This window comes from Mytilus californianus, unplaced genomic scaffold, assembly GCF_021869535.1.
Source record: "Mytilus californianus isolate M0D057914Y unplaced genomic scaffold, xbMytCali1.0.p SCAF_6, whole genome shotgun sequence".
NCBI lineage: Eukaryota > Metazoa > Mollusca > Bivalvia > Mytilida > Mytilidae > Mytilus > Mytilus californianus.
This window is the reverse complement of record NW_026262712.1, coordinates 11,210,996-11,230,395: the sequence shown is the minus strand read 5'-3', so window position 1 is coordinate 11,230,395 and position 19,400 is coordinate 11,210,996. Positions and strand designations below refer to the sequence as shown.

Below are 19,400 nucleotides of genomic sequence, written 5' to 3'. Positions count from 1 at the left end.
TAGATTTTACGAATGACGATATAAAATCAAGACTCATTTGACGCTAACAATAGATGCTAAAAATGACCATCCCCTCCACTTTGACTGTTTGACACTGATATTTTTCAAAACAGGCTATACATGTTCAAAACTTGCCAGTTTACAGGTTAAGGGTCAAGTAAACACATAAATAAGATACCAGCCATAACGATTATACATAGAACAGAAATTTAGCCCATGCAAGGGTTTCAGCCGCAGTGATTTTCTGCAGTAGCGAGTATTTTGAGATAACCCCTCACTTTGTATTTTTCGTGATACTGATAACATTTGGCTGTCTAATATATTACAATCTATGTTTTCTTATGTAATGACTCTACCTTCATCGTTGTCTATTCGTCACTATATGTCTGTTATTCATGCACATGGTCGTATTTATCAGTGCAGTATGCTGCTCTGCTGAAATTTCTGTTGTCCGATTATGGCGCCAAATTACAGGGAAGCAACTCGCGCCAGACAAAATTACCGTATTTCACCAAAATAATCAAAATTTCGCTTTTTTGTAACAAACAGTAAAATGTTAATCACATTTATATTCAGCTATCGTTCATTGATATAATTACAAACATTATTTTATTTAAAGACATCAATAAAAATTCACCAGAAAGTAATTAATGGAGTGCATTGAAATCAGACCTCATTGGGTAGAGGGGTTAAACAAAAGCTCGTAATATTTTTTAAAAGCCAGCTGACCCCCATTTTATTTTACCTTAAAATGCTCGAAAAGTTCATAGCTTTGACATCCGTTTTTTAAAAAAAATCTACCGGGGAAATTTTACGAAAAATCGATTTAACCAATATTTTTAGCCTTAAACTGAAATTAGAAAATGCCAAATTTAGACATAAATCTAAAAATAAAAGGATTTTAAAGTCTAAAACAACCAAGGGGAACGTTTACATTTCAAATTTAATTGTTTTTTCACATAATAGTCATACTGACATGGTTCTAAAAGTCTTTGAATTTGATGTAGTCGTTATTGTTGTAAGGGTGGAAAAGTTTGGAAATACGGTCAAAATAGCACATTTCGCTTCCATTTGAAGGGAAAACGAGCCTGGTGATCCCCTTTTTTCTTTGCATTTTTAGATTCAGCATAAAAAAATCTACAAAATATGTGAAAATAAAAAAATTCTACCGGGGGTCCTTATTGGGGTGAGCCACCTTGATGGGAGTTTTCGCCCCTTTTATATCTAATATTAGCTGTATGGTAATATAACTCATTAACAATATATAGTAGAGACCTAGAGTGTTTTGATTTGAGGCCCTTGTTTCATGACCTTGAAATTGGGGTCAAGGTCAAAGTTTGATTTGACGTTCTAGATTTTGACCTTTGCTTTAACTTTTAATGTATGCCTGATAAAGCTATGGTACTTTGTGCATTAAGTTGCAAGCCATATGACCTTGAAAAAATCAACCGGAAATGACCTTTTGTAAACCGGAAGTGGCTATTTCTTGTCCATATTTAATGTAAAAGTACATAGAACCATATATTTTTGGAATCAGTGTCAAGTAAACTATCAAATGATACCGGAAGTGACCTTTTTCAAACCGGAAGTAACAAATTATCTCCCTTATTTCAAACAAAAATGTATAGAAACCATATATTTTTAAATTCAGCGTATAATAAGCTATCATTTGGCGCTGAAAATTACTTTTCCAACCGAGTTTTAATAATTTCACATCAAAATATATCGTTTCGGGTGGAAAGATCTTCAATTGTTCTCTGAACAATTGGTTTTTAATTTATTATTGGTGTTGTTTTGTACACTTTTTAGGCGTTTATATAATTTATTTATTGTGTACATGTACCGTTTCTCGTAACAATCCAGAGCCCTCGTAAGAAAGATTTTTGACTAATATCAAGACGTTATATATATATATATTATTAACTTATAAATGAAAAATAGATATTTCACATGTAATTTATATTTAAATGGAAGGATTTGCCCAAATATCGACTTGCCATTGGCCAAAACGTAACATAATTTTATCCCAAATGTTACACTTATTATCCCAAACATGCATTTCCTTTCCGCGTATTAAAGAACAATGCATAGCTATAACACATTATTTATATATTTGAATGAAAGATAGCTCAATCAATAACTTGAGCAGCATCTATTTAGACTAACTAGTTAAGTTCAAATTCTTCCTGGTTCAAATAATATTACCAAATTTCTATTTTTTTCTTACATTTGTAACAATAAGGATTCCTTAAGGATACAATAAACCATTTAGATTTTATTGGCGCAGCCATTTTCTGAAGATACATGATATTCAGAATTAAGAGAATGGCTAATCCTGTTTGGTCGTTGTGTGCAGCCGATATTTTTTATTACTAGATACTTCGTCCAATCTGCATTTTGCCAAATGCAAAATAGTATATTTTCCTTAGCCCTAAAGGGCCTGAGAAGTCTGTGACGAGATACTGATTTTTAAGTGCAGAATTGATAGGCAAGGTAGATAAGTACAAATTGCGTTAAGAAAAGCAACGAGAACCTATATTTTCTGGACTAAGAAATACTGTCCGAATAATTGTTCTTTAATTCAAGCAAGGTTTCGTTCTAAAAATCAGCTTCCTTAAGTCTGTATCTCAAAAAAGGCTACTATTCTCGCAAATGGGGAAATCAATTGTTGTTTGCAATCTATAGACTCTCTGTTATCTCATACTGTTAATGCAAGTCTTTGACAAAGATTTTCTAACCTAGCTTTATATAAAAGTAAGGCCTAAGTTTTGATGCAGAGATAAGTTTTCTAAGGAACATTATTAATATAAAGTGGCGAAACATCTGTAATTTAATCAGGTAAAATACAATAGTTGTGAGGATTTTAGTTCATTATTTAGTGACTCAACTGCATGCATATCATCACCTAAAAGGGTCATCTGAAAAAAAAAGTTTTATCTTGTGAAAACTACAAAAACTAGAAAACGAAGAGTCAGTAAAATGACTATAAGTGATAACTATTTGTTATCGTTTTCTGAATACACAAATAACTGCAATAAATATGACAACTTTGACCAAGGCAATACGATATCTGCATTACATAAACAACAGTAAAAGGTATATTCTGGTTTTGGCTCGTCTAATAAGATTGTGAAATAATAATTGTACGTAAATAAAACAAGAATGAAACTTTATATATAATGTCGCATGTGATACCTAACTGGCAGCAACATACCATGTCTGACAAAAACAGACAGCATCATGGCAAAAATAACAAACGACGGAATGACATACGATAAATAAAATGTTTTAGAGAAAACCAAAAGTTGACACCTCAGTTGCTTCAGAAGATTAGGCAGTTCATCCACCACTAGTGGCATCCTTCGTGTTGTTCATGGCGTGATACAGTTAATTGAAAATCGCATTAGGTGATTTCACAAAGAAATCAAATCATTTAATAATATGCAGACAACATCTTGTCAACATACAAATAAAAGCAAAACAACTTTTATACGTGTTTTGTAAATTAGAAAGAGCCGACAAAGTGTGCGACTATACTACATTTCCATGCAAATATCTAACTTCCAACCCTTTTTTTTATTATACCAGTCAAAACTTAGTTCTTCTTTGTCTAACAGGAAGCATAATAGTTAAACATGTGTTGAGAACCTGGACTGCTGCCACTTGTGCATGATAAACCGGTATCGTAAGGAACATCGTTATCTTGTAATATTTTGGGTTGCTTTTGCTAAATCATTATCTTAAGACATGTGTTATTTTGAGCACGTTATTTTTCTTATCGTCTTTAAATTAATAATTGCTGATATCTTATATATATTTTAGTGTATGAATATAGGTCAGACAGTGTCTTTTAATACGAAACGTTAATGAAAACTGCAAAAATATACTCACAACAAAATCAAAGTGTATTAATCACTGATGAGTCTTTTGTAGACGAAACGCGTGTCTGGCGCAAATACAAAATTTCAATCTTGGTATCTATGATGAGTTTATTATTAATTACTTTCATCAAAAGATATAAAAGACTATTAAACGTTAACGCAATAACGTGAGACCTTAAAAATGTCAAATAAGCTATATAAACAAGAGTTCTTCATGGTAAAGTCGAAGCTATCTTTTCGAAAGTTATACAAACGACATCTTGATGTGATAAGCCGTTATGAAATATCATTGACGCAAATGACCATACTTATATATCAATTACCGTAGCCAATATCCTTGTATATGAAATCATCGACATTGTTCTTAAAATAAATTTTTATTTATCTCAATAATGTTGTCAAGGACACAATATCTTCGAAAATATAAGTCTCCCCAAAAAAGATAATCTCAAAAGATATCATAAAAACAACTTTAAACCTGTGTTCAGATTTCTCATTGTACTATGTTGAACTTGAGCAGATATTTCTAACGAATGCAACGATGATATTGGACGTTTTAATCAAGCTCCACGTACGTGTATTGTCATTTTAAATCAAATTTATTCAACATCTCTCTACGTCAAAAAACGAGATAAATACTTACGCAAATATATACCACCTGCGGTTCATACTTTTTCAGATCGATCTTTCAAAAGGCCAAACACTAGCAATAATTATGGCTATTGCTTTACAGAGACCTATTAAGTCATTCCAAATAAATTTCCTAAATTTGAAATTTAATTCGCTTAATGGATGTTGCATAACAAGTGTGAGTCGCTTACCCTGTCCACAACCAGTCTTGCACCATTTAGAGTTCATGCGAGTTAGTTGTTGTAGTTTGATTTGTGTATAAAACATGGAATTACTTCAACGGATGGGTTAATGATAGTATTCGTATTGATTAATTCTAAGTTTTAGTGGACTCTTGTTTTTTGTTCGTGATTGTCTTGATTAGTTTCCCCCTTAATATCATCGGACTTAAGCTTTTTTAATTGCTAACCGAGTTTTCCTCTCATTGACACTTAAATATTACTTCACAGTACTACTGCATTAATAAGAATGTGCAAGTTGCAAAACTATAGTCACTTTAACTCAATTTGATTTTTAAATATAGCTTTAATTCCAAAACAGCAAATTGGTTACATTATTTCATAGAGAACAACCATAACACAAGGTGAGTTAGCAACAGCATAAAAAAACCATCTAATTTTGTTATGCTTGTATACAATATTGCTACTGTTTACATCATTAGGTACAAAGAAAATCATATATAAAGTCACAAATTTGGAATTTATTATCTATAGGTTATTTTGAATCGCTCACAAACAGATAATGAAATTTTTAAAAAGGATTATTCGCTTACGAATACTTGTATTCATGAAAAGCTTTTTATAACTTGAATTCAGTACCTTTTTATTGCATTTTGCCTCAGTTTGAGGGATTGAGCACTCATTTCTAAAAAAAATAAATGATTGAACATGGTTGAATTAATTTTAGCTATTGTGTTTATGTAATGAATAACTTATGAGCTACTAGTAAGCTAAAACTGAGTATATTATAAGTACAATATCTGAAACGAAAATAAGATGACTACACATTCACCGGGCAAAACAAACACAGGTTCAGACAAACAAGTAAAAAGGAAGCAAAGAATACAAGAAATAAAGCTTTGATTACTATTAACTTAAAGCCTAAAATTGCACCATCAATGTGTTTCCACGATGTCATAGTCTTTCAACCCGACATTTTGGGTATACTTGAAAGAACTACAAAAAAGTAAATCCTTTCGGATTGATGTCTTTGTTATCGTTTGACATTGATTTACAAATTTCTTTTGCGTATTATACTCCTACTACGGAGTAATAAACGACATTAGAATATCGTACTACTTTTGAGGATCTTTCTTACATTTTGTCTTAATTTTATGTCAGTTGACTGAATTTGGTTTTGGTGCCATGAGACCTGAAACAATAGAGTTTGGTTGCGCAGTTTTAGGACAGATGTGCTACAGGTTTGTATTTAAATCAAACATTTAATTGAATGACAAGGACGTGAAATAATGATGCATGGTCATAAAGATTGTAAATGTCTCCTCTGGTTGATTTGAAAAATTATACCGATTATGTCAATTACAAAAAGGCAAGGTTGTTAAAGAGGTACTAAAACGCTAAAATCATGTTTGTCTTATTCTAAAGTTCGTATTTAACGTTTAAGAATGCAAAAAACCCGATAAAATTCCGTTTTGTAATTATCGAGATATTTGCAAATTACCGTCAGTTTGTCATTTGAACACCTGAACGATTTAGTAAAACACGCCACTACAACTCACTACTTATATCCAACGGAAGTGACGCATAGTGGGTCATATACATTAGAGACAGATATGTAAACAGGTCAGTTCGCAAAGTGAAAGTACTATCGAAAGGTGACAATTATCAACTGACATTGAATTTAGAATATTTATTGACGTTTATTGATTTGTTATATTCCCATAATTAACCATGGGAAAGCGTTGTGCAGTTGCAGGGTGCAGTAATTCCACCAAAACTGGACATTCCGTACACCTGTTTCCTAAAGTAGAACGACAACGTGTCTTGTGGATACGTTTTGTAAAACTGACTCGTGTTGATTTTTCTGAGCCATCTAAAAACTCTGCTATATGTAGTGCTCACTTCTCAGACGACTGTTACGAATTTGACCGAATCAAATTCAAGGAGTTATTTGGTTTATCCACAAGCAAGAGACTTTTGCCAAATTCAGTGCCAAGTATTTACCCCAAAAGACCTGCAGACGTGCTCAATGAGGGATTTATTGCTGAACCTAAGAAGAAACTAAGAACATCTGCAGCTCTACAGAAAAGAGAAAGGGTCAAGGTAAGATTAAAGAACTTTTTCACAATTTTTGTTCTTTTCTTGTATGTATATGAACGTATGTACATTAGTCCAAATAATTATGACGTCTTGGAAGGCTATTTTAAATTTTTGCTTTGACGCCTTCCTGCGTCGATGTAAGGCGTCATTGAAAAAAATATAATAGTCTTTCAAGACGTCATAATTATTTGGGCTAGTATGTACATGTACATGTACTTGACATGGGAGCTTGAAAATTTTTGTTGGCAAAAAGTCTTTTGCTTTGATTTTTTATTTAGGTTTATAGCCAGGGCAAAAATGTATGATACGCATGGTTTGCATTTCCCATTCTGCTCTTGTCAATTTTTTTTATGCACCGTTTGCGTTGTCACCACTTCTAAGTAACTTTATACATACACATGTAATATATGAGATATCTTTCAAAATAATTTCTAGTGTTTATATTTAGATTTATAACATTCTATATGTAGAATTTAATGACATAGTAAAGTCCACAGTGGACAGTGTATATATTACATCTCTATTATATATATTATACTAATATTTCCAGATTACATGCCAATATTTTTCATACACCCTCCAAATTTATTTCATTATGGTTAAAATCAAGCAAGTAATACTAGCATACATGTATAGGGAGATGAAATAACACTTTTAACAGTTGAAAAAGTTACAAAATTACAATGTAGTATAAATGTGAAACCGTCATACTGATTGTAACCCCCTCAGCATAAAATTTCTATATTTTGAGTTAGAACTGATGAAGTAATCTATAATTTAAATATAATTTGTCCCAAACGAAGTACACCACTCCGTAAAAATTTCACTTAGGATGTGAAGGTCAATTTTCTTTATTTGCATTAATAAAAAATGCACTTTCAAATTAATTTTGTGATCTGGCCTAACTAAGAATATATTATAGATTCTTTACTATGGTAACTATGCTGTATGGTTTAATTGTCACACTGCATGAAAGTATAGGATTTACACTTCTGTTTGTTATAAATTTTGTCATTGTATGAGGATCTGGGTGGGTTATAAGAATATACAGTATAGAGAATAATGGGCAAAAAGTGTATTTTAAAGGACAAACAATTATAATAAAATAGAGAAAAATAGGCAAAAAATATAAAGAATAGAGAATGAGGGAAAACATATATATAAAGAATAGAGAATAATGGGAAACATATATATATATAAAGAATAGAGAATAATGGGAAACATATATATAAAGAATAGAGAATAATGGGAAACATATATACATGTATATATACAGAACAAAGAATAGATAGAAACATATATAAAGAATAAAGAATAATGAAACATGTATAAAGAATGGAGAATAAATAGAGAAATGTATATAAAAAGAATAGAGGATTAATAGAAACATATATAATAATAGAGAATAATGGGAAACATATACATGTATATAAAGAATAGAGAATATCTAAGCATAGAAATGAGCAAAATGGAACAAATTCCTATTTTCAAAAGCTTCTTTGTGCATTTGTGCATATATATATATATATATATACATGTATATATAATTCATCTAAACATCAGCCCAACCATGTTAGATCTGTAAATTTGCTTTCACAATTTTTTTATTTTTCCCTCGCCGGGATTCGAACTCATGCTACTGAGATATATATATGTGTGTAACAGCCTGAATTGACCTAAACTTATTTTCAGCCTCTGGTGTGGATCCAAGATTTCAAGAGAAAAATGGGGTAACATAATCCATATTTTTGCATTACTTTAATTTGTAATCAAAACCTTCGACACACATAATTAATACAATTATAAAGAGGGTAACTCATATTTATTAGTAAAGATGCTTGTCAGCAGCCATTAATTAAATAATAATAAAATTACTCAGTCCAATAGAAATCAGTAAAATTTGTTGGTCCTAGGTAAAATTGAAACATTATTTATTTATTATTTCAGAAAATTGAAATAAAAAATAAAAAAAAAACAGAAATATAAAGGGGGAAATGTTTAGGGAAAGTTAATAATATCTAGTTGCCATTTTTTCTATTCAAACTAAGACTGTAAATCTGTATCACCTTTTGATCTTGTTAATTAAAACAGTTAGATTTTAACACCTATATATAGTAAATAGCATCCTGTTATACTGTAAAGTCATAAAGATCAAACAGTTGAGTAATCAGTAGTTGTAATCCCTCCAATCAGGTAATTAACAACTGGACCATGCCTATACCACCTGTTGTTAAATACATTTGTAAACTCTGTGAGTTTAATAAACATCATTAGAAAGGTGCTGTGAATTTAAACATTTTAGTTTATTAGATTTTATCACAGGCAAAACTCATGAACCCAAATGTACTAGTTATATAAATTTACAAAAAAAAATATAAAATACTATATACTCCGAAACCTATATCTTTATCTTTTTTTTAACATCATAGTATCTAAAAGTAACTAATTTCACCAAATGTCATACTTCCCATGCATTTTCCAGTTTCTTTTTGGGAGTTGGCATTTTTGTAATAAATGGTCTACTTTTTTATTTTTTTCTATCAGATGATCTTTTTTATTACATATTATAATTAATCAATCTAAATCAGTTATGTCATTGTATGAAGGCATGACATAAATTCAGTAGTATTATTTTATGTTGTTTTTTTTCGTGAAAAGCAGAGTTAAAAGGGGAGGAGGGGTAACCTAATATAGTCTTAATGATCTAACTGAAATGAAAAACAATTATGTGGATAAATAAATTTTATAAAAAGAAATAATAACATTATTATTATAATGTCCATGCTCCTTCACAGTGAATAACATTTTAAATCAAACTATGCAATACATGTAAGAGATTGCTTTGTGAGACTTAGTATAAACAAGCATTCACCAAAATACTTTTCTTTTTCAGATACTACAGGAACTGTTGTATAATCCACCCAATGAAGAAACTAAGAACCCGCCAGAATTAATTCCAACAGTTCCCATGCTCATTGATGATGAGAATGCTAACCCATCCCTAGAACCCTCTGCAGACCAAGAGTCACCTGTACATGTATGCAATAAATCTGTACCATCTCTAGTCAGCCCTGAGCAAGACACACCTGTATGTTATAACTCTGTGCTATCTCCTGTCAGCCCTGAGCCAGATAAACCTATACATTCTATTAATGCTAGTAAAGGTTGCAACAGTGATAGTCAGGAAACCACTCATTCAAAAGAAATTGAAAAGGTATAATTTTCATAACTGGTTAAATTCATGATGATAGAAAATAAGAAAATGTGGTATGATTCCACGAGAAACCAAATGACATGGAAGTTAACAACTATAGTTTACCATACAGCCTTCAACAATGAGCAATTGTCTTCCATTAGATTTTTACAAATTATTCATTCAAAAAATAAGGAAATCTATGTTGTGATATTTTTATTTGCACATATAAATATGTATATTTGATCATTTTACCTTGTAGACTTTGTTACTTTGTCCTATTTTGGGATTTATGATTTAAAATTACATTTCTGTTATTATAGGTAAATGTAACTAACTCGCAGAAAACAGCAGACAGTCAGACAGCAACAGTTTCAACTCAAAGGAGGTTCAGATCTGCCAGAATTCAAGTTCATCCGAAAACTAAAGAAAAATGTGAGTTATTCCATAAATACCATGAGTTTTTATTGGTTTATTTTGCTGACTAATTTCTAGTATTAGTCCCTGCATTAATTGACTTAGTACTGTCATGACATGAATATAACACTTTTTTTCTAAAAGTTCTTGTAAACTTTTCGTATAAAAATTTAGAAGCTGAAGTTCTGCATTATCATGATTATATTTTGGAACATGTTTTTGTATTGGAAAATATAAAATATGAAATTTTAATCAAGTAGGTTTGCAGAGGTCAATTTTTCTCTCTGGGGGAACTTCCATCTTCTTTCTCTAACAAAAACTGGCTTACTACCACAATATAGCCAATATTGCTAAAATTGGTGTTAAACACCAACAATTTATCTTTTGCAATTTCAAGTAGCTGACAGCTAGTGCATACTTTTTATGAAGTGTATCTGAAAGTTACTATTTCATTTTTGTCTACTTAGGTACTAAAGCTGACTTTCAACCAAGATATCGTAGTATGGCTATTCAGTGTGATCTCATACCAACACCACATCAGCCACAGCCTGCAGACAATACAACAGAAAGAGTCCAACAACATGCTAATGACATTGAACACATAACACCTGATGATCCAGTTATTTCTGATGATCCCGAAGATCTTCCATATGAACCATCCCTTAGTGATTCTTCGGACAGTGGTGGTAGTGATGATTCTCATAATGAGTAAGTTGCTTTATTAGGTTAACATTATAAAGGAAAAAAATGAATCGGGAAAATATAATAATACAGTGGACAAATTGAATGAATACCACGTGCACAAATTGTGAGCTAATCAGTTTATATGGGTTTGTTTTTGAATCATAAAAAGTGGAAGTTGAATGTCAGTTGTAAAAGCAGTTTAACCACTCAACACTGCAAGAACAAATAATTGAGAATTTTTTGTAAAGAAAAGTTACTCAGTATTCCAATATACTTGTACTCTATCGTGATTGTTAGCTTTGTTGGTGGAAAAAGCTATACATTGTAGTACCGAAATAAACTATTTTGATGTAGGTATAGACAATTGCTATCATATGTTATGGGAATGTAAACAAATTACCAGAAGTGTCCAATTTTGTCAGTATTTTGTCAAAAAGTAAATTTAGAATCATGCTTTTAGTTTTACTCCTTTAAAACTAAACTTTTTGACAAAATACTGACAAAATTGGACACTTCTGGTAATTTGTCAGTATTTTGTCAAAAAGTAAATTTAGAATCATGCTTTTAGTTTTAAAGGAGTAAAAGTCCCTTACATGTAGTAGAAAATGAATTGCATATATATTTTTTTTTCAATTAATCGGTTTCAACAAATAAAGTTTATCATGCTTTTCATTTTACTTTAACAGATTAGAAACAGGTCTACAAGAAAAGAAATATATTGTTAGTGAAGACCAGCTTATGGACTTGTTTAAGATATGCCGTAAATGTTGTGGTTGTGCTATTGCTACTATTTCTCAAATAGTGGGGACTCTTATAAAAGTTGAAGTCAAATGTGAACTTTGTAGTGACAGTTACGTATGGCATAGTCAGTCATTTATTGGATCAGTTCCAACCGGTAACTTGGCAGTCTCCAGTGCAATTTTATTTTCTGGTGCCTTACCGACCAAAGTTTTGCGCTTTATGAACTTCATGAACATTGCAACAATTTCAAATCAGACCTTCTTCAACCATCAGAGACATTTCCTGTACCCAGCCGTAGTACGATTTTGGAAGCACCAGCAAATGCAACATGTAGAAAGATACAGAGACGGTAGGGAGTCCCTGGTCGTTGGTGGTGATGGTAGGGCTGATACTCCAGGCCATTCTGCAAAGTATGGGTCTTATTCAATTGTAGACTTGAACCAAGGTGTTGTTATTGATGTTCAACTGGTTCAGGTATGAAACACATAACACATATAATTGAATGTAACAAATTATTGATTATGCAGTATTGAATCATTTCATAAAACTTTCAGAAATTGCTAGTTTTCATCAGAATCTATAAAAACCTAGGGTTTCTTCAATGACAATATAGTTACTGTATTTATAATGACAAAAAAAAAGGGAAACAAACCACAGATACACAAAAAATGGATATTGGTATTTATAACTAGTTTGCCTTCAACAAATATTTTCTGAAGAATAAGGTAAACTGAGAACTGTTTGCAATAACTTCAAACAGATTGTATAGTCAAAAATAAAAGTTGAAAATACGTAAGAAATAACAAACAATGTTGCAAATGTAAAATGATGAATGTTTATACATTAAAGTTCTACTTTGTTATGCAAAAGACTGAACAACTGGTATCCTGCTGAGGAGTTGCAATTTTATGCCATAAAAGACCATGATATTTATTGCCTAATTCTTATCTTAATACAAAATCTTCAGTGGGATGCCTATAAATGTTGCTTTCTTTTCCAGAGTAATGAGGTCAAGTCCAGCAATGCCATGGAAAAAGAAGGTCTGATACGTGCCTTGAAATGGATAGGTGACAACAACTTGTCTGTCAAGACGCTTGTCACCGATCAGCATCTTCAAATTGTGAAGTACGTTAGAGAGAAGGAACCACACATCAAACACTACTTCGACGTCTGGCATGTGGCAAAAGGTTTGTTTAAAATTTGTTGATCGATCTGAAAGATCTTAGTTTTAATTTAATATTAAACGATATTTTATTATGAATTAACATACCTCTTGGAATAAATTGCTTAACTTACCCATGGATAATTTGCAGAAATTATCCTTAAATCACATGATTTGTTTTGTTTTTTTTTTCTCCTTAAGATGTAGTTGTAAAAAAGTTTTCATTTTTGTATTAATCTTGTTTTTAACAGGTTAAAAGAAAAAAATGGTTAAACTCAGTAAGGAGACGGACTGTGCAAAAGTTGGAGAGTGGATCAAAAGCATCACAAACCACATGTACTGGGTAGCAGCTTCAACACCAGCTGGTGATGGAGAAGAAATGGTGTCCAAATGGTTGTCGGTGGCTAACCATGTACAGAACATCCATACAGGCCACTCTGACACATTTCCAAGCTGTAAACATCGAAGATTAGTGGGAAGAGACAGGAAAAAGAAATGGTTAAAACCAGGTATGATATTATTACACTATTTGTTAGTCTTGTTATATCATAAAATTCAGGCTTTTGGTAAAAAGGCCATTTAAAGTTCCTACAAGGTATATGTTAATGAGGGAAAAATCAAGGCCACAAAAAAAAAGTTTAAAGATGCCTTAGTTTAAACGAATTTTGAATATATTTTAGGCCGCAGCAACAACATTTCTTTTTTTTATATCAAATATAAGAAACAAGACGACGCTTTGACAGGAAATCACATGCAATGTTACATAAGCCAAGTCATCTTCTTACAGTAATGTACCTCAATCAGCACCCAATCATCAGGAATTATAAAGCATTAAGTAACATTTTCATTTAAATTTCTATGTCCAAATGATATTATTCAGTGGAAAAAAAATGCATATTCACCAGGGAGACTATATGGCCAAATACCAAGATGGGGGCATAAAAAGTCATAAATATGTAAAAGATTGATTTTTATTTCAGGAAGTTAGGCTTGTGTAAAGCTGGAAGAGCTTTTGACAGCTACCAGACTCAAAACATCTGTAAGAAAGCTGTCACCAATACACCAGACTTCTGATGTTGAGGCTTTCCACTCAACAATCAACCACTTTGCCCCTAAGATCATTGGTTTCTCGTTCCATGGAATGAACTGCAGGTAAAATTATTGTAAATTATATTCAATATTTTAATGTTGTTAAAATGGCAATAGGTAATCACATTTTAAAGTCAACGAGAAACAGTTCATAATGTCAATTTCTTAAAGAAATCCATTTCAATCATCAAAACTATTAATGCAGAGATACGTGAAAGGTCTGGTCTCTTCCTGTCACTTCTAATGACAAATGATTTATTCATTCCTTCATTGCAGACTGCTTCTTGCTGCACTTCATTTCAATGAGAACTCTGGCAGACCACAAGCAATGACAGAAGATGGTTTGGCGAGATATAACATTCTGTTTCCGAAGTATAAAAGTGGAGGTTACATAACAAGAGAAAAAAAAATCAATCAATCATTCCGTAAGTTTCCATTTTTTTCTAACTCTAAAAAATTTTAGTCCAATAAGAATATGTATCAGCAACATCTTACAGGTAATCGCAATGAGATAAAAGGTATATATGGAACAGCAACCCAACATGAACATTCAACAGAGTAATCTTTGTAAATAAATAGATGAGTAAGACCTTGACTTTTGTAATAATACACCCTTTTGTCTATTTATTATTTTGTGTCATTTGTTTGCTGTCTTGTTGACGCACACAGTACTCATCTCCTTTTATTCATAATTCAGTAATATGGTTATTATATAACCCAGGCACTTTTAATGCATTGTAGCTCTTTATTTATTTTTTAAATGATATGAAATAGCTCCTTGTGATATTTTCCAATTTTGATCACTTTGTTTAGTGAAGGTTATAATAATATAATTATCTTTCAGGATACATCAACACACTGATGAAATCTGTAGGAAAAATCGTTGAAGGAACAAATATGCGACAATCGCCAAAAGTACCAATGCAAGCACCAAGACCACTCTGTGCTGAGTACATACATCCACTAAAAACAGATGCTATACTAGAAATGCAATCTCGATTTAGGAAGCCAGAAATGTAGATTGAACATCTAATAAAGAACAAGTGCTATTTTTGTAAACATGACATTTAATTTGTATAATAAATATTGAATGCTTGGAATATTTGTACATATATATTAATGTTTGTAAAAAGTCAATTTATGCTTCTTCAAAACCTTTGTACTGGTTTGACTGGAACTTGTTTCTTATTGCAATGGTAGCACATGCTGGGAGTCTAACACGTACAGACTTTCCAAGATATCCCCAACCCCATCTTGCCAACTGACGATAGGCTGTATAACGATTTCTCCTAAAAAAAAAATAAAACATTTATATTATATCAATCAGTTTTGGGGAAATGTATCTTGTTTTGGCTTCAGTCAAAGACAACTATTAACATGTGCATTTGCACTGTATGTATTATTATCTTACCTCCTATACATTTCTAGGAATATGATTGGTTTAAAGCATTCGCATGGTGTATATTTCATATTAGGTTAGTAGGCGGGGCTTATTTCAATACACAGTTAGTAGTGGTGTTACATCCCTTTATAAAAACAACACGGTGTTGAGGAAAAATCTGAAAGGTTTCAACAGATGAAGAAATTGATGATAAACGATTGAAATAAATTCATAAAACACATTTAAAGGTAACAAGTTGTTATTGTTGGCATTTGTTTTTGTGTAGACAAATGGAAGTAGGTTCTAAATACTAAGTATTGAAGACTTAATCACTTTGATAGGCCGCTAGTCTAAATACCACATGTGAAGATAGTCGGTAAGATAAATTTGTTACACGGTGTGCTAGTGACCTAATACGATGTATATGGGGTCAGCAAATTCCATATGTGGATTCGAGCTTTGCTCTCACCCCATATTGAATTTACTGACCTCATATATATCGTATTAGGTCACTAACACCATGTAACTAATAATATTAATAAAAAATCACCTTATTTACTGGCTGTTAAACAAAATGAGGTCTCTGTAAATTATTTGATGTTGGATTGCTTATGCATCTATATTTTGTCTATGTCTATTATCATGATTATGTTATTATGTATATATACATGTATGTGATGAAGCGTTATTTATATAGTAATGAAAATAAAATTACTATTTATTAAATTATAAAGTCACTTTTCAGTTGTCACTTGAATCTCTCCATACTGTTGTCTGTACTGGTAATATGCTGTTTCCAGTACATACTGGTTCAGACACACCGGCTCAAATCCAGGATGCTCTGTGATGCATAGTGTAGGTGAAGGTAGTTCCTCCATTTTGTCTGTCATTCTGTTTAGTTCTTGACAGCAAATGCATTGATTTGCTGTTGGCATGGATTCACAATGTCCACAGTCACACCTGCAAAGTAAAATTACATTTTAAAATCTAAGAAAATAAATGTAGCACAATGTATTACATTAAAAACACCTATAATACAACTACAGCACAATGTCGCACTAAAAATGCAAAAAATATTTGGTATATATGATGTTGACATAAATGTGGAAATAATTAGCCTTTGTATCAGATACATGTACATATAGATCTGTCTTTTCAGTTAAATGCTGGAAAAAAGTAAAATTTCATAATAGCAATAGTAGAACATGAATGGCTTAATTATTTGTGAATTTGTTGTTCAAATGGGTTTGCTATTTAATCAAATGTATTTTCCTGTCTGCAGCAATTTAAAACCATTTAATATCAAACAATTTTACATACCAGTTTGTATTTCCCAATCTGGGTTCCATATCGACGTCCCCATTTTGCGCAAGATCTTCATCATCTTCGCTACTTCTCTCTGAAAGTTCTGGCTCAAACTGATAAGGTTGAATATCTTCTGCTCGATCACCATCTTGAATGCTTTCAAATGAAGAGCTTTGGAAGGATAGCGATAATTCAGAGTTGTTTTCATCCATGTTTACGTTTGTACTGATCAAAATGAAACAAATCTCGGGAGTTACTCTGTATACGTCACTTCCGGTAAATCTCCTTTTCAGTGTGTTTCCGGAAGTAGCGTTGATTGGATTTTCCATAGGTAAAAATAGTCGACCTTCACACGCTATTTTCTCCGTTATTAGTAGACCAAATTGAATCGGGTTTTTTGCATTCTTAAACGTTAATTACGAACTTTAGAATAAGACAAACATGATAATAGCGTTTTAGTACCTCTTTAAAAAGACATATTGGCAACCAAACTTTAGCCAATGAATTTGAAATGGATATAAGATATGTCAAATTTGTCATAAATTCGTTTAAACATTGCTATAGGTAGCGATTTTAAATTGTATTGAGGAAAATGAAAAGATATTTCTATTTACAAATTTCAAACAAAAAATCAGAGGGTAAAACAATTTCGAACATGTGCTCAAGGAACCGAAAAGAACAAACATGTTTTCAATGGAATCTCTAAAGTAGCAGGTCTGTTCTGATTATTTCAAAATATTTCAAAATATACTCAACAACATAACGGTAAGGACGACTAATTTCATTTACCATTAGAAAAGTATTAACGTTCATGTTTGAAGCAGCTATGACATTAAGAGTGGCACAAAAGAACAAAGCTATGACTTATTATTGGCAATTGGTGTTTACTTAGTAAAACGTTTATGAAGTGGAAGTTCTATGTGGTACCACTTCCTTTAACATACCGATTTGTCCTCTAAAATAAGACATTGAACTAAAATGTGCCTGGTTTGGACTGATTCTGTTACCAAAGAACCCTTTCTTTTGAAGTTTTTGTTACTGCAAGGTTAAAACGTTTATTTTCAATTAAATGTACACATTCGCTAACATAGCTGTCTCATTTTCAAATAGCGGTTTGAAAAATCGTGTTGATTTTCCACTTAAGAAAATGAGTACAGGACCAAAACTATCTTTATTTCAGCCATTTATCTTTTAAACGACTTAATCTCCTAGAGTGATAGAATGAGTTCAGAAAATTTTAAAAAATTTAATTATGTTGGGAAATGGTTGGTATAATATTGTCAGAAAACCATGGCATGGTCGTGTTTCTAGGTTGAGTAGTTTTTCTCGCATTCATGGTGAAAATATGATTACATTATTTCAATTTGGAAGTGATCCTTAACTTGGTTCTCGAGTTCTCGAGTATAATTGTCAATACAAAGAATTGTTACTTAGAAATTCAAAAAAAAGTAATGATTTCATTGTGGATTGATCCTATGATATTTGTTTTACTTCTTTACATGCATGAATACACACGAATCAATATATGTGTGGCAGGTTTAAGAGGCGTTGTCAGAGCAGTACTAGATTTGTATATGCATACTTTAAAATACCGAAAAACTGTTGTTGAAATTTATGAAAAAAAGTAAAATAACAAAAATACCGAACTCCAAGGAAAATTTAAAACGGAAAGTCCTTTATCAAATGACAAAATCAAAAGCTTAAACACTTCAAAAGAATGGAAATCAACTGTCATATTCCTGACTTGGTACAAGCATTTTCTTATGTAGAAAATGGCGGATTAAACCTGGTTTTATAGCTAGCTAAACCTCTCAACGTGTGACAGTCACATAAAATTCCATTATATTGACAACAATGTGTGAACAAAACAAACAGTCATAAAAAGTTTAAAATGTCAAAAATAGGGGTACAGCAGTCAACATTGTGTTATAATCTTAATCACTTTAAAAGCAAACAAATGTGTCAACAAAGAAAAAAAAATGGCATATAGACAAAGCACATAAGCAAAAATGAAAGACAAGAATAGAAAAAATTACCATTGCACAATAACACAATGGCCGTATTAAGGTAGCTGGGATGTCTTCCTCCATCTTGGATTTTGAAATAGCAGATAATAATCAGTCTAGAGCTGTAATGAAATGTGCAAATTTCGAGAGTAGTATGTAATTTATGTGTAAAACTTTTCATGTTGATATAGAAAATTATGTGTTTTATCATATTTACGGCTGTATTTTACTAAAAACAGAATATTTTTGTTTGATTAATTTTTTTTCATTTTTGACACAAAAGAGGAGATAACTCAGATAAAGTTATTTTGATGATAGAGTGTGTTGTGAATTTACCTATTTTAATATGTACCAAGAAAACGAGTCTGGTGACCCCATTTTTATTTTTCTTATCTGAAAGCATATTATTAAAGCTATCTTATCATATATTATCTAAAATTGTATGGTGTATTTTTCTTTTTATCACACAAAATTGGATTGTCCATGCATAATCGATACAAAATCTGACAATTTTGCACAACATGAAGCGTGAAAAAACGCTCAGTGACCCATACTTTTTATTTTTTTGGGGAAAAAAGCATGATATAAACTACATTTTGACAAATTATCAAAAAAATCTATGTATTTCAATT

General features: G+C 31.5%; 3 protein-coding genes across 3 annotated transcripts; 2 read left to right on the top strand and 1 right to left on the bottom strand.

The window, feature by feature from the left end:
• Positions 1 to 6,074: 6,074 nt before the first annotated feature.
• On the top strand, positions 6,075 to 14,112 carry LOC127705775 (uncharacterized). The gene is made up of 8 exons (XM_052210130.1): positions 6,075 to 6,793; positions 9,684 to 10,004; positions 10,307 to 10,418; positions 10,868 to 11,108; positions 11,771 to 12,299; positions 12,826 to 13,012; positions 13,239 to 13,496; positions 13,968 to 14,112. The coding sequence occupies exons 1-7, from the start codon at positions 6,422 to 6,424 to the stop codon at positions 13,241 to 13,243; spliced, it is 1,767 nt and encodes a 588-aa protein (XP_052066090.1). The 5' UTR covers positions 6,075 to 6,421; the 3' UTR covers positions 13,244 to 13,496; positions 13,968 to 14,112.
• Positions 13,322 to 15,176, top strand: LOC127705518 (uncharacterized). The gene is made up of 4 exons (XM_052209846.1): positions 13,322 to 13,387; positions 13,976 to 14,139; positions 14,353 to 14,501; positions 14,921 to 15,176. Exons 1-4 carry the CDS (start codon positions 13,322 to 13,324, stop codon positions 15,094 to 15,096), a joined length of 555 nt encoding a protein of 184 aa, XP_052065806.1. The 3' UTR covers positions 15,097 to 15,176.
• Positions 15,177 to 15,204: 28 nt separating this feature from the next.
• On the bottom strand, positions 15,205 to 17,227 carry LOC127705777 (uncharacterized). The gene is made up of 3 exons (XM_052210133.1): positions 16,778 to 17,227; positions 16,196 to 16,417; positions 15,205 to 15,365 (listed from the first exon to the last, which is right to left on the bottom strand). The coding sequence occupies exons 1-3, from the start codon at positions 17,089 to 17,091 to the stop codon at positions 15,215 to 15,217; spliced, it is 687 nt and encodes a 228-aa protein (XP_052066093.1). The 5' UTR covers positions 17,092 to 17,227; the 3' UTR covers positions 15,205 to 15,214.
• Positions 17,228 to 19,400: the final 2,173 nt, after the last annotated feature.